This window comes from Coregonus lavaretus, assembly GCF_964263955.1.
Source record: "Coregonus lavaretus genome assembly, chromosome: 17".
Taxonomy (NCBI): Eukaryota; Metazoa; Chordata; class Actinopteri; order Salmoniformes; family Salmonidae; genus Coregonus; species Coregonus lavaretus.
In genome coordinates, this window is record NC_140004.1 from 22,640,182 (window position 1) to 22,664,406 (window position 24,225).

General features: G+C 44.7%; 1 protein-coding gene across 1 annotated transcript in view; it reads right to left on the reverse strand.

The window, feature by feature from the left end:
- Positions 1-1,415: 1,415 nt before the first annotated feature.
- The window catches only part of LOC311144549 (PDZ and LIM domain protein 2-like), a 76,437-nt gene continuing 53,627 nt past the window's right edge, over positions 1,416-24,225 (reverse strand). The window contains exons 7-10 of the mRNA XM_084180579.1: positions 10,854-10,972; positions 3,461-3,609; positions 2,658-2,772; positions 1,416-2,388 (exon numbers count right to left, since the gene is read on the reverse strand). Of these exons, the coding sequence (XP_084036705.1) occupies positions 2,190-2,388; positions 2,658-2,772; positions 3,461-3,609; positions 10,854-10,972 (582 nt within the window). The 3' untranslated portion in view covers positions 1,416-2,189. The remainder of the gene's footprint in view (positions 2,389-2,657; positions 2,773-3,460; positions 3,610-10,853; positions 10,973-24,225) is intronic.

Below are 24,225 nucleotides of genomic sequence, written 5' to 3' on the forward strand. Positions count from 1 at the left end.
GACCATGAAGGCCTGATTCACGCAGTCTCCTCTGAACAGTTGATGTTGAGATGTGTCTGTTACTTGAACTCTGTGAAGCATTCATTTGGGCTGCAATTTCTGAGGCTGGTAACTCTAATGACTTATCCTCTGCAGCAGAGGTAACTCTGGGTCTTCCTTTCCTATGGTGGTCCTCATGAGAGCCAGTTTCATCATAGCGCTTGATGGTTTTTGAGACTGCGCTTGAAGAAACTTTCAAAGTTCTTGAAATGTTCCTTATTGACTGACCATGTCTTAAAGTAATGATGGACTGTCGTTTCTCTTCACTTATTTGAGTGGTTCTTGCCATAATATGGACTTGGTCTTTTACCAAATAGGACTATCTTCTGTATACCCCCTCTACCTTGTCACAACACAACTGATTGGCTCAAACGCATTAAGTTGGAAAGAAATTCCACAAATTAACTTTTAACAAGGCACACCTTTTAATTGAAATGCTTTCCAGGTGACTACCTCATGACTACCTCATATATATATATATATATACACACACACACACACACACACACATATATACACACACACACACACTATACCAAACATTAGGAACACCCCCCCCCCCCCCCCAACTCTCAGAACAGCCTCAAGTCGTCGGGGCATGGACTCTACAAGGTGTGAAAAGCGTCCCACAGGGATGCTGGTCCATGTTGACTCCAATGCTTTTCACAGTTGTGTCAAGTTGGCTGGATGTCCTTTGGGTGGTGGACAACTCGTGAAAAACCCAGCAGTGTTGCAGTTCTTGACACACTCAAACCGATGCGCCTGGCACCTACTACCATACCCCGTTCAAAGGCACTTAAATCTTTTGTCTTTCCCATTCATCCTCTGAATGGCACACATACGGAATCAATTGTCGCAAGGCTTCAAAATCCTTCTTTAACCAGTCTCCTCCCCTTCATCTACTCTGATTGAAGTGGATTTAACAAGTGACATCAATAAGGGATCTTAGCTTTCACCTCGATTCATCTGGTCAGTCTATGTCATGGAAAGAGCAGGTGTTCTTAATGTTTGTTTACTCAGTATGTATGTATGTATGTATGTATGTATATGTTTAAAAAAAGAGCAACCTTAATTTGATGTGTTTTTATTAACTGTGACATAAAAATAACAGAGTGTTGCTCTCTGGGTGCTGCTGTGAAGAAACAGAATATACAGTAATAGCATCAGCAAACCTCTTCACACTAAAAAAGAAATACAAGTCATGCAACCCTGTGCCCACACATGCCATTAGACGTCCTATGATATGGTACTGTATATTGTTCTATCAAAGAAACATTCACAAAACATTATTATTTGTATTTATATATATATATATATATATATATATATATATATATATATATATATATATATATATATATATATAGTATCTTTATATTCCCTTATTCAACAAAAAGCAATGAGAAGGTAAGTAAGTATTTCATAATTCCAACTAAATTGCAAAAGGAAACCAAACAGGCGTTTGGCCTGAGAGCTGAATCCACTAAAAACTTTCAATAGTGATACCAATAGCAGGGGGAAATGGCAGCAATTCAGGCACTTATTAAACCATCACTTCAAAAGGAATTATCGGAACTCTTGCTCAAGTTGAATCACACACACAAATGCACACAACCACAACTACAGTACAAACTTTGACGTAGATGAAATTTCACCCTTTGTAATTTGTCTTCTGTTTTTCAAATACCATGTAATTCAAATGAAGAGTTGGTTTCCATTCTTCCGAATGGGTCAGCAGGAGATTCAATGTGGTTTAAAGGATTAAATGTTGCGCTCCATCATTGATCTGATTCATACACCAGCAGGAAACCAGTCCTGTTGTCTAATAGGTTGGTGTACAGTGGTCTGAATAAGATACAGCTGTACATTAGAGCTAACAATAAACCTATAAAAGGGCTAAACCAGGAGGGCCTGGGAAAAGACCATGGAAAATAAAAAGTTCCATCCAAACCTCATCCAATTACAGGAAAGGTAAGTAACTGAATGCTATAACTGCAGAGTATAGTTAAATGCAATAGAAATGGCGCAACCTCTGAAGTGTTGGCCCCCCCACTCCCGTTCCCCAGCCCATGGTCTATTGCTGTGAGTCAGTAGAGTTGGGGTGCCAGCCCTCAGGGTCCTAGGGAGGGGAAGCTGGGTGCCACGGAGCCTCAGTGGCGGGGCGAGATGGTGGCACGCGGGGCAGTGCCAAGGCCCTGGTAATTCTCGTGGGCATGCTTCTCACAGAACATCTCCTCTCCCACCCAGAAGTGACCTCGCATCTTCAGGTTGAGACCACACTCTGGTGTAGAACAGGTGTAGCACTCTGGGTGGCGGAAGCGGTCGTCCATAATGCGCACCACCTGTGTACTGCATACAGACGGGCACAGTCATAAACACAAACATTATTTCAGAATCTTTTAATCTTTGTACATTATGTACACAAACACTGTAGGAAGGTTTATTAATTCAGCTCCTCTGTGTTTATGAGGAACATCCTGCACCTTAGGGCAAGTTATCATTGTCAGGGCTTGTATTTGGCAGCTGCTTATTAATCTGTTACGCAATGACACTTCAAGTTACTCCTGTGGACAGAGAGAACATGTCACAACAGGTGACGTGTCATTATGGGCTCTTACACAATGCTGGTGCCACACTTCTCACAGGTGTGGTACTTGGGGACTCCGCCCCCGGGAGATGTGGGTTTTGGGGGGGTGGGTTTGGGGGAGAGCCCTGGGAACCGCACGGCTGCCTCTGCATAGAACAACAGAATAGAGCACAGTCAGTCAGAGCCAATAGCAGATGGATTCCCATTCACACACACACAGCAGGGAATCAAGGCAGAGTTATGCCTCTCTGTCAACCTGGTTATCACATCATTTCTTCTTCTTTACTGCCCTGTGTCAGGTCTGTCCTCCCATAGCAGACAGTGCTTGTCTGAACACCACTAGTTTATGACCCGGTGTGAACAGTGTCCACACGCTGGTAGTTATCGCTTCATAAAACTCTTATTACCAGCTCCGCTTGTTTTCTTTGCCAGTCCTCTAAGCAAAGTAAAAACAACAACACTCACACTGCTCTCCATTGAAAACAATGTTCTAAGTCAGCTCTGGGCCAGGTTATGGCCAGATGCATCTGTTGATATCAAATAACTGTCTTTGTAGCCAGACAGAATACAAGTTTGATGAAACAATTCAGTAAATTGGGGCACATTTTGTTGAATTTGACATAATGACCACTATCTACGAATGACCTCTATCCACCTCTGAGAATTGACATCCAGTAGACCCATCAAATAGGTTTCAAACGGGCTGGAGATGAAAGCAAAGCACTTATGGCTCCAGTCCATCCCACACAGCTGTTTATTAGATGTGAACAGAAATGTAGCATGACACAGAAAGACTGAGTGATGAGGAGTGGGTTTATGGGAGGCTCTGCTCACCCTTCTCATCGGCCTCCAGAACCTCCTGCAGCATGCGGAAGGTGTTGGACTGTCGAGGGGCCGTGCGAGACTCCTTGTTCTCCTGGATCATCTTGTAGACCTCTGAATCCCGGTCAAACCTCTGCATGGCAAAGTCAGAGCTGGAACTGCTGTGGGAGAGAAAGAGAGGGGATGTAGCCATTACCTATTACGAAACCACTCCGATAAATAGACTATTCAGTCAATCCATATCTATGTACGTTCCATGTACAATCTAAGTCCTATCTACACTACCAGTCAAACGTTTGGACACACCTACTCATTCAATGGTTTTTCATTATTTTTACATTGTAGAATACTAGTGAAGAAATCAAAACTATGAAATAACACATATGGAATCATGTAGTAACCAAAAAACCAAAATATATTTTATATTTGAGATTCTTCAAATAGCTACCCTTTGTCTTGATGACAGCTTTGCACACTCTTGGAATTCTCTCAACCAGCTTCATGAGGTAGTCACCTGGAATGCATTTCAATTAACAGGTGTGTCTTTTTAAAAGTTTAATGCATTTGAGCCAATCAGTTGTGTTGTGACAAGGTAGGGGGGGTTTACAGAAGATAGCCCTATTTGGTAAAAGACCAAGTCCATATTATGGCAAGAACAGCTCAAATAAGCAAAGAGAAACGACAGTCCATCATTACTTTAAGACATGAAGGTCAGTCAATACGGAACATTTCAAGAACTTTGAAAGTTTCTTCAAGTGCAGTCACAAAAACCATCAAGCGCTATGATGAAACTGACACTCATGAGGACCACCACAGGAAAGGAAGACCCAGAGTTACCTCTGCTGCAGAGGATACGTTCATTACAGTTACAAGCCTCAGAAATTGCAGCCCAAATAAATGCTTCACAGAGTTCAAGTCACAGACACATCTCAACATCAACTGTTCAGAGGAGGCTGCGTGAACCAGGCCTTCATGGTCGAATTGCTTCAAATAAACCACTACTAAAGGACACCATTAAGAAGAAGAGACCTGCTTGGGCCAAGAAACACGAGCAATGGACATTAGACCGGTGGAAATTAGTCCTGGAAATTTGTCTTTGTGAGACAGGGTGTTGGTGAACGTATGACCTCCGCATGTGTAGTTCCCACCGTAAAGTATGGAGGAGGAGGTGTTATGGTGTGGGGGTGCTTTGCTGGTGACACTGTCAGTGATTTTTTTAGAATTCAAGGCACACTTAACCAGCATGGCTACCAAAGCATTCTGCAGCGATACGCCATCCCATCTGGTTTGGGCTTAGTGGGACTATCATTTGTTTTTCAACAGGACAATGACCCAACAGACCTCCAGGCTGTGTAAGGGCTATTTTACCAAGAAGGAGAGTGATGGAGTGCTGCATCAGATGACCTGGCTTCCACAATCCCCCGACCTCAACCCAATTGAGATGGTCATCTCCCGAGTGGCGCAGTGGTCTAAGGCACTGCATCGCAGTGCTAGCTGTGCCACTAGAGATCCTGGTTCGAATCCAGGCTCTGTCGTAGCCGGCCGCGACCGGGAGACCCATGGGGCGGCGCACAATTGGCCCAGCGTCGTCCAGGGTAGGGGAGGGAATGGCTGGCAGGGATGTAGCTCAGTTGGTAGAGCATGGCGTTTGCAACGCCAGGGTTGTGGGTTTGATTCCCACGGGGGGCCAGTATGAAAAAATATAATAATGTATGCACTCACTAACTGTAAGTCGCTCTGGATAAGAACGTCTGCTAAATGACTAAAATGTAAATGTAAAATGTAAGTCGGACGGCAGAGTGAAGGAAAAGCAGCCAACAAGTGCTCAGCAAATGGTGGAACTCCTTCAAGACTGTTGGAAAAGTATTCCAGGTGAAGCTGGTTGAGGGAATGCCAAAAGTGTGCAAAGCTGTCATGAAGGCAAAGGGTGGCTACTTTGAAGAATCTCAAATATATTTTGATTTGTTTAACACTTTCTTGGTTACTACATGATTCCATATGTGTTATTTCATAGTTTTGATGTCTTCACTATTATTCTACAATGTAGAAAATAGTAAATATAAAGAAAAACACTTGAATGAGTAGGTGTGTCCAAACCTTTGACTGGTAGTGTATGTAGCTACATTTGTACATTCCGTGTACGGTCGATGGTGTAATAACGTCCATATATGTTGAAGGTACATTGTGGAGGATTTATGTGTGATTGGTTTGAGATAATCCAGAGGGTCGTTCCATGTCATTTCAGCAAGCCATGACACCCACCATGTTAGCATCTGGTAATATCAGGATGTAGGATGGGACACAAACCTAACAACTTCAAATGACTAATTTCTCTAAACAGGGGGGGGGGGGGGGGGACATAGCCAAATTCAATGGGAATACATTACATACATAGGATTAAGAAACAATACTCCGTGCTGCAGCTCCATACTACTTGTCAGACACAGAACTGATACTATATACTTGTTGTTGGGGTGGGATTGGCGTAGAGGGTCCCGTGGTTGGCTTTTGGCCATTCCCTTGGACTCCTCATGTCTAACTCATTGTTAGAAAAAGGTTTGGTCCAAATCGGATGTTAGGTCTATATTTACTGAATATGATGTGAATCTTATATACACTGCTCAAAAAAATAAAGGGAACACTTAAACAACACAATGTAACTCCAAGTCAATCACACTTCTGTGAAATCAAACTGTCCACTTAGGAAGCAACACTGATTGACAATACATTTCACATGCTGTTGTGCAAATGGAATACATTTACATTTACGTCATTTAGCAGACGCTCTTATCCAGAGCGACTTACAAATTGGTGCATTCACCTTATAGCCAGGTGGAATAGACAACAGGTGGAAATTATAGGCAATTAGCAAGACACCCCCAATAAAGGACTGGTTTTGCAGGTGGTGACCACAGACCACTTCTCAGTTCCTATGCTTCCTGGCTGATGTTTTGGTCACTTTTGAATGCTGGCGGTGCTTTCACTATAGTGGTAGCATGAGACGGAGTCTACAACCCACACAAGTGGCTCAGGTAGTGCAGCTCATCCAGGATGGCACATCAATGCGAGCTGTGGCAAGAAGGTTTGCTGTGTCTGTCAGCGTAGTGTCCAGAGCATGGAGGCGCTACCAGGAGACAGGCCAGTACATCAGGAGACGTGGAGGAGGCCGTAGGAGGGCAACAACCCAGCAGCAGGACCGCTACCTCCGCCTTTGTGCAAGGAGGAGCAGGAGGAGCACTGCCAGAGCCCTGCAAAATGACCTCCAGCAGGCCACAAATGTGCACATGTCTGCTCAAACGGTCAGAAACAGACTCCATGAGGGTGGTATGAGGGCCCGATGTCCACAGGTGGGGGTTGTGCTTACAGCCCAACACCATGCAGGACGTTTGGCATTTGCCAGAGAACACCAAGATTGGCAAATTCGCCACTGGCGCCCTGTGCTCTTCACAGATGAAAGCAGGTTCACACTGAGCACGTGACAGACGTGCCAGAGTCTGGAGACGCCGTGGAGAACGTTCTGTTGCCTGCAACATCCTCCAGCATGACCGGTTTGGCGGTGGGTCAGTCATGGTGTGGGGTGTCATTTCTTTGGGGGGCCGCACAGCCCTCCATGTGCTCGCCAGAGGTAGCCTGACTGCCATTAGGTACCGAGATGAGATCCTCAGACCCCTTGTGAGACCATATGCTGGTGCGGTTGGCCCTGGGTTCCTCCTAATGCAAGACAATGCTAGACCTCATGTGTCTGGAGTGTGTCAGCAGTTCCTGCAAGAGGAAGGCATTGATGCTATGAACTGGCCCGCCCGTTCCCCAGACCTGAATCCAATTGAGCACATCTGGGACATCATGTCTCGCTCCATCCACCAACGCCACGTTGCACCACAGACTGTCCAGGAGTTGGCGGATGCTTTAGTCCAGGTCTGGGAGGAGATCCCTCAGGAGACCATCCGCCACCTCATCAGGAGCATGCCCAGGCGTTGTAGGGAGGTCATACAGGCACGTGGAGGCCACACACACTACTGAGCCTCATTTTGACTTGTTTTAAGGACATTACATCAAAGTTGGATCAGCCTGTAGTGTGGTTTTCCACTTTAATTTTGAGGTTGACTCCAAATCCAGACCTCCATGGGTTGATACATTTGATTTCCATTGATAATTTTTGTGTGATTTTGTTGTCAGCACATTCAACTATGTAAAGAAAAAAGTATTTAATAAGATTATTTCATTCATTCAGATCTAGGATGTGTTATTTTAGTGTTCCCTTTATTTTATTGAGCAGTGTATTAAAATGGCCAATTTGGATGCACTCAATTAGCTTAACTTCTCAGAGATCAAACCATATTTCAACAAAATAATGTTGCAGGAATGCTAATCTTATCTGTTTTTAAAAGAAAATATTTCAGAACAATCTGAGCTGGTGGGTGTCGAAATCCTCTTTCTTGTGCTTTTTGAAGTGGAACAACCCCCGAGGAAATTAAGACAGTGGCAGCAGTCAACTTTGTGACTGACCTTCAAGCCCAAAGTCTACATTGCATACCGCAGGCAAGTCGCCAAAGCCAGCCTCTAATCTCAGTTTATACACTCACAACAGAGCTGGATCACCTTCATATCCATTTACAGCACGAACTGCTCTAGTGTGACAATGACCTGTTGTCAAAGGTAAAGAAGACATAATGAAAACGTCTGTGTAGAAGATCAAATGTTATCAACTAACTAGCATACATTACTGGTGTAGTGTTTGGGTATTGAGGTGAGGGCATTCCAGCGTATGGCTGCCTTTATAAAGCCAATCTTATTTCTAGTAAAGTAGCACTGTGGCTAAACCTTTCCAGATACCCACCACCACAGCAGACATGATTGGCCAAATAAAGTGGGGAATCCTGCTGTTTGACTCCAGGCATTTCTGGATGGAAAAATCACAGATGTGATATTTCTATAATGTACCACTATCCCTCTCTCTCACACAATCACTACATGTATGACCCACAAGAGCCAATGGGACACCTTTTAGCTTTGGAGTGCTGGTGGTGGGAAATAGTCTACAGAGAGTTGACACCTCAGGGTAGTTTCTCTGATGCCTAGCTAATTAGCGGATTAGCAGCAGCACAGTAGCACTGCACTTACAGGTTTATGCACATTCTTAGCCACTGGGGTGGTGGAATGGAAAAGTGGTTCACTTTATTGTTCATTCCATAGTAACTGTGTGTGGTTGCCATTGTAATCTTTTCCTCGCCTGTCAAGAACTGGAGAATAAAAAACATGGACTGAAAGATGACAGTCAAATGTACACACGGACACACACCCACACAATGCTCTAGTCAACATTGTTTGCCTGGAGGGAGCCTTTCAGTCAGTCAGGTTGTGTGAAAAGTGAAAACCGGTCAGACAGACCTTCAGTCCCCAGGTGCGGTGTGTTGCCATTCACCTGCAGCCAATTGAGCTGAACATCCCTGCTAAGCTGTCAGTAGATGTCAGCCAACTCACATCAGCTGGATCTAGCTCTCTGTTATCATATGCCAGGTTACAGTGTATCTGCCAAAATATTGACTGTATAACTTTCTCCTGTCCTGGTCAAATCTATGAAAATACCATGGAAAATAATAATCATTCACATGAATAAGCCTGTTTGGGGCACTATCGACATTTTTAGATGATTTCATAGCATTTAGTGTATGTGTGTGTGTGTTTGTGGACTGGAGTTTGTGCCTGCCTTTCATCAGCATTTGGAACTTAGTTCCCAGTGATGTAACATGGCTGAAACAGGAGAAGGCAAAACAACGAGACAATAAATCTCCAAGTGAACCCAATGCTCAGACCCTTTACATCACAGAACATGGTTCAAATTGAAAACAGACTCCCAAAACACACCCTCCAAGTCCTCTTCATGCTCCACTCCACCCTGCTCAATCCATTTCCCTTTTCCCATTATTATTGACATTACAACTTCAAACCAATGGAAATCCTGGATCAAAATGTACTAAGAGCACAGAAGCATGAGAACAAAGCAAGCATCACGTCAGAACAGCGAATGGCCCCAACATTTCTTTGAGGGAGATCCGTTACAAAAACAGCCATAACTTGAGGAAAGTGGAAACATGCCTAAACTATATCATAATGTATGTATGCATACTCTTGAAAATAATATTGTCAGTTGGCTTTCATGTAAGTACTGCAAGTTTTCACAACAGTCTGAATATTAAGAAACCGCTCTAGAAATGGGTTCATGGAAAAAGCCGCCTTTTCATGTTTCCACAGCAACACTTGGCACAGAGAAACCCTGATAATCATCTAGGGAAAATACAGGTCTGTAAACAAGCCTCAGTCAAAACATAGATGCCATCACTGCTCTCAGCTCCAATAGCATTCTCCAATGTGAGAACAATAAGAGTGTTGGTGTTGTTTACATTGCTTCCTATCATTTAAAAACACATACTAATTCAAGCCAGTGTCCCCTAAACTCATTACCAAATACAATAAAATACAACTCACCTCAGAAACAAAGAGGGAACAAAGAGAGGAGAATTCCTTTACAACTAGCTAATCTTTGCTTTCGGATAAACAGTTGTTCCTGGCTGCACGCCTATCCTCAGCTGTGGTAACCCAGCACACACAGAGGCACACACCTCTATCTACACCAGACCAGACACAGGAGAAGAGCGAGTTTCGGACTAAAAGGTATGCATTTTGACTGCGACTCATTGGACTGGAGAGAAAAGGGTAGTCTCAGGGGGTGTCTCTAAGCCTGCGATTCGCTGAGTGGGAGGGGGGAGAGGCTTGGTGTGTAGGCTGGGGACTATAGAGTGGGGGGCCAATTAGGGGAAGAAGTGAAATAAGACATTTTGGGAGATAAGAGTAAGAGCTGGGTCTGATTACAGGGCCAGCCAGAGTAGCCAGAGGAAAAAAAACAAAGTAAACTCAGCAGAATAGAAAGGTTCCTAAAGAACTGCACACAGACACACTCCAACCTCTCCAGGAGGGAGGAACACTGAGTATGGCTAAAACAGACGACCTGAGAGGCTGTTAGGAAAAGTTGAACTGGTTTGAAGAATCTCTACTTTCCTCTTTCTGGTCTTTTTCACTATTGAGTACATAGCACTGCAGGAGCAATGACTCTCAGAGTAAGGTACAATCAAAATGTGAATTCGATAAATTCAAGGTTATTTCACAGTTGAATCCTCCAACGCACATTGAAAGAGTCTGACTTCTAGTGCCAAAGAACATTTGCTGTAAATATCAGCCACATCTTTTGCGGTTAGCTACGTGCTGTCTTTTACGTTTTTACACTGAATTGCTATAGGAGTTTGATTTACCCTTAGCCGTAATTATTTCTACTCTGACAGAGTTGTTAAATGTGTAGTGTACACCATGGTAGACCTGTAGAGGAGCTGATGGGTGAGAGTGTTCTTACCTGCGTCTGGGGGAGACAGACAGCTCGCAGTCGACAGGGCTGTGGGGTGAGTAGCATCCTGGAGGGGTGGGAGTTCGACTGGATACAGAGTTTCTCCTGAAGTCTGAAGAGGAGAACTCCTAGGGAGACAGAGAGATTAACAGGAAGTCAGACTGGTTTGATGTGCATGGAGCATCTTCTGCTCAGCCAAACCACCTGTAGATTATGAAACCCAGGCATATACTTTATAGAGTGCAACGAGTTTATAGAGTTGAGCAATCTGATGAGACCATGAGAAAGAAAAGTGTGATGCAATATCGCCATGAAGCAGTCAGCTATGTTCATTTGACTGCCAGGAATTGTATTAATGTTATTTCCAAATAATTGCTTCATCAAGGGTGGATTGGCATTGAAGAGAATGTTCAAAGCTGAGAAAGCACCAGCATAACTCAAGAAAGAGATGAGCCTGGGTGGGAAAGACTTTCTTTGAGTGCATAGACAGACAAAGAGCTGGACACGTCCACATGAATAGGGCCAGTCAAGGTCAGAGACGGAGGCCTCTATGTAAACAGGTGACAGAAACTACCTGTTCACGAGGGCAACATTACAGAACATTCAGATAGAAATGCATTGTGTGGAAGAGAAATGTATTGTGTGGAACAGATTTGATTATCAGTCAAATCAAAACAACGTTTATTGGTTGCGTCCACAGATTTGCAGATGTTATCGCAGGTGCAGCGAAATGCTTGTCTTTCTAGCGCCAGTGTTACAATGATACCAAGCAAAACAAAACAAAACGCACATAATCCAAAAAGTAAAAAGAAAGAATTTAAGAAATATCAGAATGAGCAATGTCAGAGTCCGGAATATAAATATACAGTGCACTCTGTAATTATTGGGACATTGAAGCATTTTTTATTATTTTTGCTCTACACTTCAAGTTTAGATTTGAAATCAAACAATGACTATGATGTTAAAGTGCAGACTGTCAGCTTTAATTTGAGGGTATTTTCATCCACAGAGTGAACCATACAATTACATACAGTAGTCCCCCCATTTTAGAGGAGCAAAAGTATTGGGACAAATTCACTTCCACTACCAGTCAAAGGTTTTAGAACACCTACTCATTCAACGGTTTTTCTTTATTTTTACTATTTTCTACATTGTAGAATAATAGTGAAGACATCAAAACTATGAAATAACACATATGGAATCATGTAGTAACCAAAAAAAGTGTTAAACAAATCAAAATATATTTTATATTTGAGATTCTTCAAAATAGCCACCCTTTGCCTTGATGACTGCTTTGCACACTCTCAACCAGCTTCATGAGGTAGTCAACTGGAATGCATTTAAATTAACCGGTGTGCCTTCTTAAAAGTTAATTTGTGGAATTTCTTTCCGTCTTAATGCATTTGAGCCAATCAGTTGTGTTGTGAAAATGTAGTGGGGGTATACAGAAGATAGCCCTATTTGGTAAAAGACCAAGTCCATATTATGGCAAGAACAGCTCAAATAAGCAAAGAGAAACGACAGTCCATCATTACTTTAAGACATGAAGGTCAGTCAATACGGAACATTTCAAGAACTTTGTCGCAAAAACCATCAAGCGCTATGATGAAACTGTCTCTCATGAGGACCACCACAGAAATGGAAGACCCAGAGTTACCTCAGCTGCAGATAAGTTCATTAGAGTTACCAGCCTCAGAAATTGCAGCCCAAATTAATGCATTATAGAGTTTAAGTAACAGACACATCTCAACATCAACTGTTCAGAGGAGACTGCGTGAATCAGGCCTTCACGGTAGAATTGCTGCAAAGAAACCACTACTAAAGGACACCAATAAGAAGAGACTTGCTTGGGCCAAAAAACACGAGCAATGGACATTAGAACGGTGGAAATGTGTCCTTTGTCTGATGAGTCCACATATGAGATTTTTGGTGTCTTTGTGAGACACGGTGTGGGTGAACAGATGATCTCCGCATGTCTATATCCCACTGTAAAGCATGGAGGAGGAGGTGTTATGGTGTGGGGGGGGGGTACTATGGTGTTGAACGCTGAGCTGTAGTCAATGAACAGTATTCTCACATAGGTGGCAAAGGGCAGTATGGAGTGCAATAGAGATTGCTTCATCTGTGGATCTGTTGGGGCGGTATGCGAATTGGAGTGGGTCTAGGGTTTCCGGGATGATGGTGTTGATGTGAGCCATGACCAGCTTTTCAAAGCACTTCATGGCTACCGATGTGAGTGCTACGGGGCTGTAGTCATTTAGGAAGGTTACCTTTGCATTCTTGGGCACAAGGACTATTGTGGTCTGCTTGAAACATGTAGGAATTACAGACTGACTCGGTCAGGGACAGGTTGAAAATGTCAGTGAAGACACTTGGCAGTTGGTCCGTGCATGCTCTGAGTACACTGGTAATCCGACTGGCCCCGTGTCCTTGTGAATGTTGACCTGTTTAAAGGTCTCGCTCACATCAGCTACGGAGAGCGTGATCACACAGTCGTCCGGAACAGCTGATGCTCTCATGCATGCTTCAGTGTTGCTTGCCTCGATGCGAGTATATATAATGGTGTGTACAGAAAATAATGGTGTGTACAGAAAAAGTGTGTAGAGCAGTAGTTATATAGGATGGATATGCCATGACTAGAATACAGTATATATTGTACATATAAAGTGGGTAAAACAGTATGTAAATATAATTAAAGTGACCAGTGTTTAATGACTATGTAGATAGGGCAGCAGTCTCTAAGGTGCAGTGTAGAGTACCAGGTGGTAGTCGGCTAGTGGTGAATGTTTAACAGTCTGATGGCCTGGAGATAAACAGTTTCTATCGGTCTCTAGGTCCCAGCTTTGATGCACCTGTACCGTCTCCTGCTTCTAGATGGCAGCGGGGTGAACAGGCCATGGCTCGGGTGGATGAGGTCCTTGATGCGTTGGGCTGACCGCACCACCCTCTGGAGAGCCCTGCGTTTGCGGACAGTGCAATTGCCGAACCAGGTGGTGCTACAGCCCAACAGGATGCTCTCAATGGTGCATCTGTAGAAGTTCATGAGGGTCTTAGGGGCCAAGACACATTTCTTCAGCCTCCTGACGTTGAAGAGGTGCTGTTGCGATCGTCAATGATGTGCACGCCGAGGAACTTGAAGCTTTTGTTGTAGAACTGGGATTTTTGTTAGCGCTATTCATTTTGTTCTAAAGTATCTGTAAAATTCCCTCTACTGAATACATCCCAGATGTTGAGAATAAACACACACCAATAAGCCTTCACTTCCTAAATATGTAGAGTTAAGACGGTACAAACTTAAACATCTCCCAAGAATAGAACCGTGTTTTTTCCCTCCACTCTAATTCTGGTGCCCATGGCAGAGGGTTGATCGAGCCATCATGACTGATGCTAATAAATGCTCTGATTTGTCATGGTTTTGCTCCTGCCCCTCCCATACTGCAGGTTTCTATGGAGTGATCATGAGACACGCCCAGCATTCCTGTCCTCTTACTAATTCGTCCCTCCTAATCAATCTCACATTTATCACCCAGCCCTAACGCCATGTGCAGGCTGCCCGTGTCAACTTTGTTAGCTGTTGATTGCTATTTATATCTCAGCTGGGACTCAGCCCCCAGGCCTGATGACAGAGATGCTGTTTGCATGGTAACAGATGTTTGGCTTTGGCTCTCTTGCTCTCTCGTTTGAAGAGAAGGGGAGAGACAACATGTACTTCCATCATGGACCCCAGATGTCCGACAGTTCACACAATTATGCATGGCAGTTATGAACAATTATATCCTGATGGGAAAAAGCAAATGCCAAACTTCATCAACTTTATTTACCTGGGAGTACAAGGGTTTACTGACAATGCTTCCTACTCCAATTACCTAACTGCTCACTGCTATTACGGGGACCAGCTTGGCAGAAAGCTATTGCTTCTATTTGACCCCAAGAGGGAGCTAGAGCAACATCATTGGTGACAGCCAAGCAGTAGAGCCCTAGAGATCCTGAAACCATGGGACTGATTGGATTTATACACTGAGTGTAAAAAAATAAAAAACATTAGGAACACCTGCTTTTTCCATGACAGACTGACCAGGTGAAAGCTATGATCCCTTATTGATGTCACTTGTTATATCCACTTCAAATCAGTGTAGATGAAGGGGAGGAGACAGGTTAAAGAAGGATTTTTAAGCCTTGAGACAATTGATACATGGATTGTGTGTGTGTGCCATTCAGAGAGTGAATGGGAAAAACAAAATATTGAAGTGCCTATGAACGGGGTATGGTATTAGGTGCCAGGCGCACCGGTTTGAGTGTGTCAAGAACTGCAACGCTGCTGGGTTTTTCACGCTCAACAGTTTCCCGTATGTATCAAGAATGGTCCACCACCCAAAGGACATCCAGCAAATTTGACACACCTGTGGGAAGCATTGGAGTCAACATGGGCCAGCATCCCTGTAGAACGCTTGACACCTTGTAGAGTCCATGCCCTGATGAATTGAGGCTGTTCTGAGGGCAAAAGGGGGTGCAACTCAAGCCATTGCTTACAGGCAACATCAGCACTGAGCTAAAGGGTAGAGCTGCCGCTTTCAAGGAGCGGGACTCTAACCCGGACGCTTATAAGAAATCCCGCTATGTCCTCCGACGAACCATCAAAAAGGCAAAGCGTTAATACAGTACTAAGATTGAATCGTACTACACCGGCTCCAACACTCGTTAGATGTGGCAGGGCCTGCTAACTATTACAGACTACAAAGGGAAGCACAGCTGCGAGCTGCCCAGTGACGCAAGCCTACCAGACGAGCTAAATTACTTCTATGCTTGCTTCGAGGCAAGCAACACTGAAGCATGCATGAGAGCATCAGCTGTTCCGGACGACTGTGTGATCACGCTCTCCATAGCCGATGTGAGTAAGACCTTTAAACAGGTCAACATTCACAGGGCCAGACGGATTACCAAGACGTGTACTCCGAGCATGCGCTGACCAACTGGCAAGTGTCTTCACTGACATTTTCAACCTGTCCCTGACTGAGTGTAATACCAACATGTTTCAAGCAGACCACCATAGTCCCTGTGCCCAAGAACACCAAGGTAACCTGTATACATGACTACAGACCCGTAGCACTCACGTCTGTAGCCATGAAGTGCTTTGAAAGGCTGGTCATGGCTCACATCAACACCATTATCCCAGAAACCCTAGACCCACTCCAACTTGAATACCGCCCCAACAGATCCACAGATTATGTAATCTCTATTGCTCTCCACACTGCCCTTTCCCACCTGGACAAAAGGAACACCTACGTGAGAATGCTATTCATTGACTACAGCTCAGCGTTCAACACCATAGTGCCCTCAAAGCTCATCACTAAGCTAAGGACCCTGGGACTAAACACCTCCCTCTACAACTGGATCCTGGACTTCCTGACGGGCCGCCCCCAGGTGGTAAGGGTAGGTAACAACACATCCGCCACGCTGATCCTCAACACGGGGGCCCCTCAGAGGTGCGTGCTCAGTCCCCTCCTGTACTCCCTGTTCACCCATGACTGCATGGCCAGGCACGACTCCAACACCATCATTAAGTTTGCCGACGACACAACAGTGGTAGGCCTGATCACCGACAATGATGAGACAGCCTATAGGGAGGAGGTCAGAGACCTGGCTGTGGGGTGCCAGGATAACAACCTCTCCCTCAACGTGATCAAGACAAAGGAGATGATTGTGGACTAAAGGAAAAGGAGGACCAAGCACGCCCTCATTCTCATCGACGGGGCTGTAGTAGGCAGGTTGAGAGCTTCAAGTTCCTTGGTGTCCACATCACCAACAAACTATCATGGTCCAAACACACCAAGACAGTGGTGAAGAGGGCACGACAAAGCCTATTCCCCCCCAGAAGACTGAAAAGATTTGGCATGGGTCCTCAGATTCTACAGCTGCACCATCGAGAGCATCCTGACTGGTTGAATCACTACCTGGTATGGCAACTGCTCAGCCTCTGACCGCAAGGCACCACAGAGGGTAGTGCGTACGGCACAGTACATCACTGGGGCCAAGCTTCCTGCCATCCAGGACCTCTATACCAGGCGGTGTCAGAGGAAGGCCCTAAAAATGGTCAAAGACTTCAGCCACCCTAGTCATACTGTTCTCTCTGCTACCGCACAGCAAGCAGTACCAGAGTGCCAAGTCTAGGTCCAAAAGGCTTCTTAACAGCTTTTACCCCCAAGCCATAAGACTCCTGAACAGCTAATCAAATGGCTACCCGGACTATTTGCATTGTCCCCCCCACCCCCTCTTTTACGCTGCTGCTACTCTCTGTTTATTATCTATGCATAGTCACTTTAACTCTACATGTACATATTACCTGGACTAACCTGTGCCCCCGCACATTAACTGTACCGGTACCCCCTGTATATAGCTTCGCTACTGTTATTTTACTGCTGCTCTTTAATTATTAGTTTTTTATTTTTTACTTATCTATTTTTTATTGTTGGTTAAGGGCTTGTAAGTAAGCATTTCACTGTAAGGTAAGAATACCTGTTGTATTCGGCGCATGTGACAAATAAAATGTGATTTGTACACTCAGAGAGTGTGTGTGTGTGTGTGTGTGTGCATGAGTTTGTGCATGCGTTTGGTATGCACACGTGTGCAAGTTTAAGGATATTATGAGTTTCCTGTGTGGTGTCTTTGTGTGTTCGTAGTGAATTTGACCCCAGGGACATGGGGCACCCAGAACACAGAGCACACCTGGTCCACTTCTGAGCAACTCATAACTCAGCCCAGACACTTTTACTGTCAGGAATCCCAACAAATGAATTGTCTTTATTATAGAGCTATGCACTGCATCTAACTATGACCACCTGAGATTCTATTCTAAACTGCTTTCAGACACACACGCAACAAAATACTTATTTTCTATGGGGTATTCAGCTAAATAAAGAGTGAAATTAAGGTTGGAAAGCGTAAGCTACAAAAAAAGATCAACCATAAAAACAATCTCAGTTTAGAAAGGCAGCTGAATGTAGAATAAAGTGGTGATACTTAAACACATTGAAGTCATTAAAAAACACACTGCTGATGTTATTCTGGTTCAATGACTACTGTACACAGTTGGAATGAACAGCAGGTATGAATCAGAGGGCTTACAGACTTTCCTAAGCAGCATTATCATCTGTAGTTTTATGATGCGACTCCCTGTCCAGCCTCGTCATCAGCTGGCATCAATGCCCACAGAAGCCCATCCCAGGAAAAGCTGCGTCTCAACCCCACCCCACTCCAATACACCCCACCACCCAGCCCCAGAACAGGCCTGGGGCTGACTGAGGCATGGGCACTGGTGGAGCCAGGGACTCTCTGTCTCCATAACCAAGAGCACCCGCTTCCAATTCAGCAGCTCTTTGAACAATGGCTCTGCTCTCAAACGGTCCAGCTTTTCCTATTCCAGGGCTTGGGCAGATCGCTGCACACTGCTCTATGCCAGGAAGCTTTGCTCACTGTGGCATTGCTCACTGTAATTTCTTTCAGGGTAGAATTCCCCCAGAAACAGGGGAAAGATATTGTTAGTTGTCACTCCCTTCATATCATCTTTGAATAAGTGCAGAAACCCTTCTCCTCCTGCTATTAGCTACAGTAGTCAAAATGTCAGTCTTGTGAGGAACATTTCCTATGGAAATATTTCCAATGGCTACATGTCATCTTAGGCCAATCTGTAGTTGTACTTTTTATAAATCTTGCTAATGAAGAAGTAATCTAGGATGGTTGTATCTTCCAGAATATCTTTATTCTCTCTGAGATTCGATGAAGTCTTCTGTCAGCATCAGTAACCAACTGAAGCCATGTTTTCAGAGCAAAGTTTTAGCCAGCCCAGTGATTGAGTGCTTTAATCACAGCTGTGATCTATGAGGCCTGAAGGGAATGAAGGAATGAAGAAAAAAAGCTAAACAAAAGCAACAAACTTGATTGAGTTGACCTTAGATGGGCTCGGCAGCTTGGTCTGGAGAAGCAGTGGAGTTTGGGCATCAAAAACACTGCTCTATTCTCCTCTGCGCTCCTGACCTTTTATAGAAGCAGCCATGGCACCTGGAATGGCAGCGATGCCCCCTGTGGATGCCCCAGGGGATGCCAGTCACTGGCAGAGGGGCACCGCCAGCCGGGCACAATGGCGGTGTCTTGGAGAAGGTGAATGGTATTGAGAATGTTGAGAGTGAAGGGAATATAAAATCAACAGGCAATTATTCTTGGTTCCACTGTGACTGGCTGGTTGACTGGCTGGCAGGGGCGGAGGCCCTCCCGGAATAGACCTGCTCTGAACTGTAAGCAGAAGCTCTTAACGAGCCCCGGGTCACCAGAGACCGCCGCTGTCTGCCTGTTGCACAAAACCTGAGGTGTGCACAGGACAAATTACACTTCAAAGCCAAACTTTGAACTTGAAGTTAAAGGCCCAGTGCAGTGAAAAACATGATTTCCCTGTGTTTTATTTACTTTTCCACACTGTGAGGTTGGAATAATACTGTGAAAATGATGATAATGCCCTTTTAGTGTAAGAGCGGTTTAAAAAGTCAGCCTGAAATTTTGGTGGGATGGTTTTGGCCTGCCTGGTGACATCACCAGTTGGTAAATTAGTTAATAGATCAATAATAACCTCTGCCAATAACAGCTAGTTTTCAGTTTTCCCCTCCCCACTCAGACCACTCCTAGCAAAATTATTGCTTCATGTACTTCATTACCCAGAAATTATGTGATCGAGATAAAAACGGCTGCATTGGGCCTTAACATTTGATCCACATGCCACTCTCGTCTTGCTACTATTTTGTCACTTAAAATTAAGCAAATCAACTACAGAGAATACAGTTATTTTCCCAAATGCTCTAGCCCAGGCCATATCTCAATTCCAGGGCATGGAAGGAGGATGAAGTGAGTGAGTGAGAATGAAAACATGAGCGAGAGAACAAGCGAGAGGGAGCACACAGGACAGAGTTCTGAATCTGAAACACAAACATGCCTCAGTCTGGGATTGGAGACACAAACAAACAGGAAATGGAGAAATGAAGCGGGGGCAGCTGTTTCAGATCAGGGCCAATGGGAGACGTGGGGACATTGGCATCTCTTTTACATTTTGGGAGCGGAGGAGCTCTCCGTCTGGCTCCAGTCGCAGCCACTGTGCATCATCATCATCATCATTACCACCCTGCAGCTTCAATTACAGGGCATGGGCCAGCAGACTGAGGCAGGCTGACGCACACAGGACGCTATAATTCTATTTTGGGGACTGCTGTATGAAAATACTTTATATGAACATAAATATGGGACAATCATCCAGGGGATGGCAGGAGTCCTGGGGAGGAGCAGAGTGAGAGATATATGTACCATATTTCCTCTCCAGCAGTGTACATGCTTATCCTCAGTCACTGCTTCCCTACTTCACCTTTATAGTGTTCAGAGGTGAACTACTGTACCATAACTACACGCTGAGCTAAATAAGATATGATTATGCTAAGTATTGAGAAAGTAAGTTATTTCCAATGTTTACATACAATAACATACATTAAGGATCAAAGCTTCCCTAGTGATAATGGCGGGACCAGTGCTGACTGCTGAGTGCTGGTGGACTGAAAGTCTTAGAAGGAGGTGGACTCTGGCTGTGCTCTGACACTATAGGGTGTGAATTCCATTAACATGGCCACCATAGGGCCTCCACAATGTCAAAACACACTGAACCCCCATGCCAGCACTGCTACACACTTTGCACTGCCAGAATACAACCACGCTGAACTCCCATAGAGGGGCCTCCATATACAGTACATACACAGTACATTAAGCCATCATAAGCCAAACCTACACATTCCTAAATGCTACCCACAGATAAGCATGGAATGGGCTATACATTAAAGTGTTCAATAACACAGCTTACAAGTGCCAGAGATCCCTACAGTAGATCTCTATTACGTCAGCGCTAATTACAGGCCTGCCTGGAAGACACCCCACCCCAGGCCGGGCTGGGCCCCGGCCCACAGACACAGTGACACTGCCACTTGTCAGGGCCACACAGCCTGGCAGACAGCTCTGAATAGGAACCAGATGGAGGAGATTAGGGGCCAAATGAACATTAGAGACAATGAGATGTCTGTGAGCTGACTTCAGATCCACTTCATGTGCTGTTGCAGTATATCAGTTCTGACAGAACCCTTCTTAGTCACAATGAGAACATGTTTAAAGGGCTGCTGGACTTGAAAGCCCGACACCCACCTGAGTGATGCACTGCAATCGTTTCAGCCAACAAACTGTCTGTGTGTGGTATCTACAGTACTTTGTTTGTTTGTTCTATTACCATTACACTCCCTGATAACAAGGGGCCATAAATCAGTCCTTACGGGGATGATTACTTAAATATTGTCCCAACCTTTGTGGCTAGCTTCTCACACACACAGAACTTGAGTTCCCTTCAAACTCCTGTGTCAAGGCAAAGCCTACTCATGTGATGGTGAGATCATAGGTGGTCTCATAAGGGGCGCAGTCCACCCAGCCAGCAGTCGGCCTGCCACCAACAGGCACAGATACAGTGAGAAACCGATGCCAGGCCGAGAGAGTTTATTTATCCTTCGAGGGAGCTATGAGCAACACATTTTTCATCCCTATTAAATTCCCCACAAGGCTCCAACTGGAGCTGCATATCAAACTCATTAAACATCTGGAGTTCATTATGTTTTTGTTAAAATCGCTGGACTTCACGATACATTTAATTTATTATTGGCAGAATCCACCCTTTCATATACACTGCATAACAATGAGAGGCACCATGGAAGAAAAACAACCAAGTTGCAAACCTACCAATTTAAGACTTGGGAAAAGGAAATTGTGCTCATGTGTTGGGAGGTCGGTCTGAATGTTTTAGTTGAATAATTGTTAATTTCTCTGGACACCTCGTCAGAGGTGATAATGTTGTCTAAACTAAGCTAATCGTTAGTGACCCCTAATTAGAGACCGTTCTCTCCCGCTCATAAATCCTATGGCTAGTATTTAACTGGGTGGACATTTACAGTCTATGATTGACTGTAGCAGCTCTAGATTTGTGCCTGAAGGGACACTTCTACCAGCCTAACAATTATGATTTATGACAAACAAATGGAGCCATGGCAACCACTATACCAAACTCAAGTTGCTGTCCCTCGTAAAAAACAACCACTTAGCACTGACTTTGCTGATAGCTACCTGGACAAAAAATGTACTTACTATGACTGAGATATGTGGTTGTCCCCCCTAGCTATCTTAAGATGATAAAATGTACAAAATGTAAATGTAAACTGGAGAATGTATGCTTACGTGTCAGTTTCTGCTGGACCGAATATATGAAGGGGCAGTTACCCACACGGTTACCTTGACAACTACTTACGGAATGTTGACATACCATTTGACCGCCTTTGTAAACCACACTAACTAATAAAAAGGCCCATCTCTCCTGGCAAAAATTCCCCCATAGAGCGAGCAGGGCCAGTAGCTTCCCCGGCCCGGTGGTGAGCGAGCCTGGCCCATGGAGGAATCTGAAGTACCCCATTTTGCTTTTCCACTTCAGGGAAAGAAAAAATAACGGTGCTGATCAATCAGTGGGGATGAGGAGAGGCATGCTGTCCGCCGATTGGCCACAATGGAACCTAGCTTAATGTCCAGAGCGACCAGAGCCCATGTGAAAAGGCCTGGCTCGGTCTGCTCACAGCCCTCACTTTGTGGAGAAGAGAAAAGATCCCCCTTCCCCTCGCCTCTCTCACACTGTCTATAACCTGCCCGTCGGACAGCACCCAAGCCTGACAAGCCAAACAGCAGCTCCGCTCATGTCAGACTTGAAATAGCACATCAGTCCCGACGACGTCTTCTCAATCTGCTTGGATATGATGCGCTTTCTGAATATTTTTTATCAGGGCTAAAAAATGCGGAGAGAGCAATTTCAAGTAAAAATGTTTGACTCTACTTGAACAACATCAAGTGATATTCCTACTGCTGCATGCCAAGCCTCCATCTCTGCTCCACGGCAACAACCACAGCGTTTCACTCTAACCCGCAACACCCCCCAAAATAGACTGGAGTGAAACCAGCGGCTTATGTGCAGGCTGGCCTGATGAGAGCCTGCCTGCCCATCAGGACGTACAGTATGGGTGGAAGGAGGGATAGATGGAGGGATGGGTGGATGGAGGGGTTGTCCTCCCCTGGATAAAGAGCTTAGTGATGCATGTCATTCCCCAAGGTTGTACCGCCTAGTGTGGTCAGTGTGGGGCCCATGGTGAGTGTCACAGTGAAGTTGTCCATCCTCCAGTATCATGGTTATTTATACAGTAACCGTCCCGTCCCAAACACAGGATGAGGCAGCCCACTAAGGCTACCCTCAGGAACCTCGGAGTGTAGAACTGGAAACCCAGACTGGTGATCCTGCCCCTAATGGGCCAATGATGAGCCATGTCTTTTGAAAAAGCAGCTCGGTTTTGGCCCCGCTCGGCTCAACAGGGATCCCGTTGTGGTCACTTCCTGAGGTTATAAACAGACGCGCTGCTTCCTTCTGATTCCTGGAGGTGGCCAGCCGCGGGGCTAGCTCAGCTACAGCTCCAGGCTCGGCTCAGGGTATCCTGGAAGGAATGTGGTACCAGATCCAACTCTGCCCTCTTTAGTAGGCTGGCCTCTTCCTCTTGTCATGGTGGTGTGCCGGGCCGGCAGATATGCTAGCTAGTAGCTAGCACAGGACACAAGGTGTAATGTTGTTCCATGGCAAAAGGAGGCAACAGAAGATAATAATACTAAGGCTACTACTCAATTCAATGTCTATTCCACATTATTTCCTTGTAATAATGTGGAAACAATGTTGATTCAACCAGCAGTGGTGGAAAAAGTACCCAATTGTCATACTGTTAAGCAAAGCAGACGGCACCATTATCTTGTTTTTAACATTTACGGATAGCCAGGGGCACACTCCAACATTCAGACATAATTTTCAAAACGATGCATTTGTGTTAAGTGAGTCCGCCAGATCAGTTGAGAGGACCAGGAATGTTCTCTTGATAAGTGCGTGAATTGGACCATTTTCCTGTCCTGCTAAGCATTCAAAATGTAACAAGTACTTTTTGGTGTCAGGGTAAATTCTATGGAGTAAAAAGTACATTTTACATTATTTTCTTTAGGAATGGAGTGAAGTAAAAGTAAAAGTTGTAAAAATATAAATAGTAAAGTAAAATATAGATACCCAAAAAAACTACTTAAGTAATACTTTCAAGTATTTTTACACCACTGTCAACCAGTGTGTGCCCAGTGGGTAAGATTGCACTAACAACTTTACTGTAGTTAAGTACATGGAAATTATCTCCATCCATCAATTTGGGAGTTAGGCTACTGAACCATACAACCCAAAACAAAAATGAAGCTTTTT